General features: G+C 46.4%; 1 protein-coding gene across 1 annotated transcript in view; it reads left to right on the forward strand.

The window, feature by feature from the left end:
* The window catches only part of LOC121668402 (transcription initiation factor TFIID subunit 4-like), a 2444-nt gene extending 1830 nt beyond the window's left edge, over positions 1 to 614 (forward strand). Inside the window, exon 3 of the mRNA XM_042036177.1 lies at positions 569 to 614. Within this exon, the coding sequence (XP_041892111.1) occupies positions 569 to 614 (46 nt within the window). The remainder of the gene's footprint in view (positions 1 to 568) is intronic.
* The last annotated feature ends 3435 nt before the right edge of the window (positions 615 to 4049 follow it).

Below are 4049 nucleotides of genomic sequence, written 5' to 3' on the forward strand. Positions count from 1 at the left end.
GCGTGCGCGGCACGGGATGTAAACACGGCCCCGCGCGCCCCGCCCCGCCCGCCAGCGCGGCTGTCAGCGCTCGGCCCCCCGAGTGTCCCCCGGCACCGGCCGGTGCGCCCCGCCGCCACCTCGCTGCGGTGAGAGCGCCAGGAGGACACCGCACCGACACCCCGCGGCATGCTCGGGGGCGGCCGCCGGCTGTCACACAGCCCACAGCACGAGGGCGGGATGAAGAGAAGGCTCTCTACAATCACCTGAAAGAAGGTTGTCGCTATGTAGGGGTCGTCCTCTTCTGCTGGGTAACAAGTGGCAGGACTAGAGGCCAGAGTCTCAAGCTGCGCCAGAGGAGGTTGAGGTTGGACATTACAAAGAATTTCTTGACAGAAAGGGTGATTAGGCATTGGAATGGATTGTCCAGGAAGGTGGTGGAGTCACCATCCCTGGAGGTGTTCAAGGAAAGACTGGATGTGGCACTTAGTGCCATGGTCTAGTTGACACGGTGGTGTTCATTCAGAAGTTGGACTCAGTGATTTCAGAGGTCTTTTCCAACCTAATTGTTTCTGTGATTCTGTGCTAGCAGAAGACAAGCCTCCCCCAAGCATAGCCTCCATGATATCCCGTAGACAAGCCCTATCCCCTACGCAACAGCTTTCCACACCTGCCAGCCAGGCCCACCACTACCCCTCAGGGTCCCACCGTGTCCAAAGTGTCAGAAAAATCCACAAACACCAGAGGTTTATGTCCAAAAACGAGACAGAGGAGTCATTCAACTTTATTTGAATAAAGGGAGAGAGTTCACTGGGGCACACGCCCGCGGGGTTTTCTCTCTCAGGGTTTCAGAGGGCACAGCCTCCTTTTATTCTAAACTCCCGGCCGCATTATGCCCTCTTCCTTTCCCTGAAGTACTAGGAAGGTACAGCCTTTCCGAATCGCCTACCACATATCCCCCCTTGAACCTACTGTTTTACCCCAAAGTTCAGAAATTCAGGCTTGTGCAGACCCTTGTCTGTTTCAGCAGCCAAGCTGTCTGGGATCTGCAACAAATCCTCTGCCCAAAGTCAGTGGAGACATTAAGACCCATTTCAAAGACGTTAACACCCACACCTTCACCCATCAAATAATTTGTAAAGACATTAGCACACATCTTTCCTCTCAAAGGGCAGCAGGGCCCACTGCAGGAGCACCCACCCTGCAATCCCCTTCTCCAACAGGAGATGATGCTGAAGCTTACCCTCAGTGCCAGCACACCTCCTGCAACCAAACCCCACGGCACCACATACTTAGCAATGCTTTAAGCAGACACTTTTTTTTAAAACACCCAGTGCAGGGCACCTACAGCCATTTTGCTGATGAGGAACAACTGGCACTTTCTTGCAGCGCTGAGCACATATCAGCACAAAGAGAAGCCATGGCTGCCTTTAAGTAAATCCACATCTTTTTTTTTTTTTCACTTATTTTTCTTTTCCCAAGTGTAACATTATTAAAGAGTAAACATAGGTTTTGCCTCCAAGTATGTATTATAGTAATTAAACACAGTAACCAGGTGTTTACCCTGTGGTAGCTTTGCTATTTTAAAGGGCAAGAGAAAAGCAGCGCAGCCCGCGAAGGCAGAGATGTCACAGTAGGATCCCTGACAGCAGTTTAACAGGTCACAAGTTTTGGGCACCAAGGGCCATCTCTCAGCTGTGTGTCCTTACAGCACCTGATGAAGTGGGGACAACAGTTCCTGCAAACTTCAAGTAAAGGCACTGACATGTGCAAGACAGACATTGCAGCCAAGCCAGCCTCCTCAGCTCTGCAAAATGTCTGTTCCAGACTTTGTCATGAAGCAAATCTCCTAGTTGTGGCTCAAAAGGAATGCAAAAAAGCCCAAATCTCACTGCCATTTAAACAATCTTTTGTCAACTGAATATATTGCATCAGCTCATTGCAAGAAATATAACTCATGTCCTAGTTCAGGATGCCTGCAACAGACATGCAGCTATCTCTTTTAGTTGACTTCCTCCGAAATCTACCAGCAAGATGCATCCTGCTGTCTGGAAGTTCATCTCCAATTCCACTGACTACAGAGAAAAGGCGGTCCCTGAATTTGGGCAAATTTGACCTAACTGACCTCCAGCCTTTAACTGACTTGCTGAAGTTGAAATACTACCATAGCTAATTTGTTAAAAATAACTGAAACCTCAGCTAGCAAGAGAAGAGAGACAAATTATCTTTTTCCACTAAAAAACCTCCACCCTTCACAGACGCCTAATTAGGGCTTGTTGGCAGGCAGGCTTAAGCAGCAAAGTGGATTTGGTACATCAGGAGTAAGTTCCATGAAGCATTGTGAAAGAAGAATACTGCAAAGCTAAAAATTGAATGGGTCAGGTTGGCCATGAATAGGTCTCAGCACAAAGACTGTAATGGCTATGCTGCTCATTTTTCTAGACCTTTTGATGTGAGCTGCTGCAGGTCACCTGCCACATTTCTGTGGTTTTGATTCAGTAGTGGAAAATGCACCAGGTCCCATGAGCATTCCCCATCCTGCCAGCAACATTTCCCACACATTTTCATCAGTAAAAAAACCCCACAAGACAACCAACCAGACCAAACCCAAACCCCAGAAGCTAATGTGTAATCAAATCCTGCAGCAAACAATGAAATTATGATTTTAATGTAAGCTTACACACTGACCTTCTGATGCAGCAATAAAATTGAAGTTAGTCAGTCCATGCTGGGATATTTCCAAGTGGATTGACACACAGTACATCCTCTTTCACTGTGTGGATGCCCCTGTAGGGAGGATGAATGTCAAAGAAGATTTTTTTTAAGCTTCTAGAAACAGACTGCTGCTGAGCAGTGTGTGCGCTGGGATCCAGCAAGTCCTTTTAGATTAGTCTAGTGGGTTTTTTTCCAATTACCACTTGTAGATACGTTCCAGAGAAGGTGTTAAGGCCTTCCTTGCAAGTTTACACACCTGAGGTTGTTTTTCTTGGTTATCCTTTTATGGATCTATTTGAAGGAGCCTGGAATCTACCAAGATTTAAAGCGATGAGGATCAGTCCAGTTACTGTGTGCTCAATACTGCTATTCTCCCAGGGAGTTTCTGAATCCAGGCTAGTGTCCAGGAGCAGGCTTCAGATCTCAACTGGCAGACATGGGCTGTGCTGTAAGTCTATACTTTCTCTTGTATAGACTTCAAATTGTTGTGTCCAAGCAAGGTGACCTAGTTGGGCAGTATAATAATAAAATACCATTATGCATAAAAATACATCTATCAGAGTGCTGAAAGAATTGTAGATTCCCTGAAATGGGGCTCTACAGAGAATTAGAAGCAGAGAGAGGAGGAAAAGAGAAGGGAGGCCTCAGGCTTTTGGGATATCTGGGTATCAGCCACAAGCTGTCAATTTTTGCAAGGTAAACAAAGGAGATGAGATCTTGATTAAGAAAGGAGGGACTGACATGGGCAGAAGTATCCTCTTGTCTACTCCCAGAAGTGAATTTCAGTTCTAGCTCTTCTATCTATGGCGTGAGACTGAGGAATGATTGATGGGCCAAAGCCAGAGGTATGAGATTCAGTGAGACCAAGTGCTGGGTCCTTCACCTGGGTCACAATAACCCCATGCAGTGCTACAGGCTTGGGGAAGAGCGGCTGAAAAGTGGCCCATCAGAAAAGGACCTGGGAGTGCTGGCTGACATGGTTGGATGGTTACAAGCTCTTTGTGAGGGTTAGACATGGCAGAAGAGGTGTGGGTTTGCATTGCATAGCCTGGTTTTGTTATTCTTATCTGTTTGGGGCTTTTTGTTTATTATTCCTTTTCCTTAGTTTATTCATGAAATTACAATAGTTATTTGCCTTATTAAGGTATTTGAGTGTTCAGTTATCAGTCTGCCCAGACAACTTTTGAACAAGTCAAGAGACTAACTTCTGAAGTATTAGTTATACAGCAGTAACTCCAGAACAGTATTGTCATCAAGAAAAATCTGGCCGCAAAAAAGAAATGTTAAACGTATCCTGTTAAGTCTCAGTTCAGTCTCATTCACTCTAAGACTGATATATCATGACCAGACCATGG

Source organism: Corvus kubaryi, unplaced genomic scaffold (genome assembly GCF_017639235.1).
Source record: "Corvus kubaryi isolate FWS band 111438036 unplaced genomic scaffold, C.kubaryi_AGA036_p1.0 37385, whole genome shotgun sequence".
Classification (NCBI taxonomy): domain Eukaryota; kingdom Metazoa; phylum Chordata; class Aves; order Passeriformes; family Corvidae; genus Corvus; species Corvus kubaryi.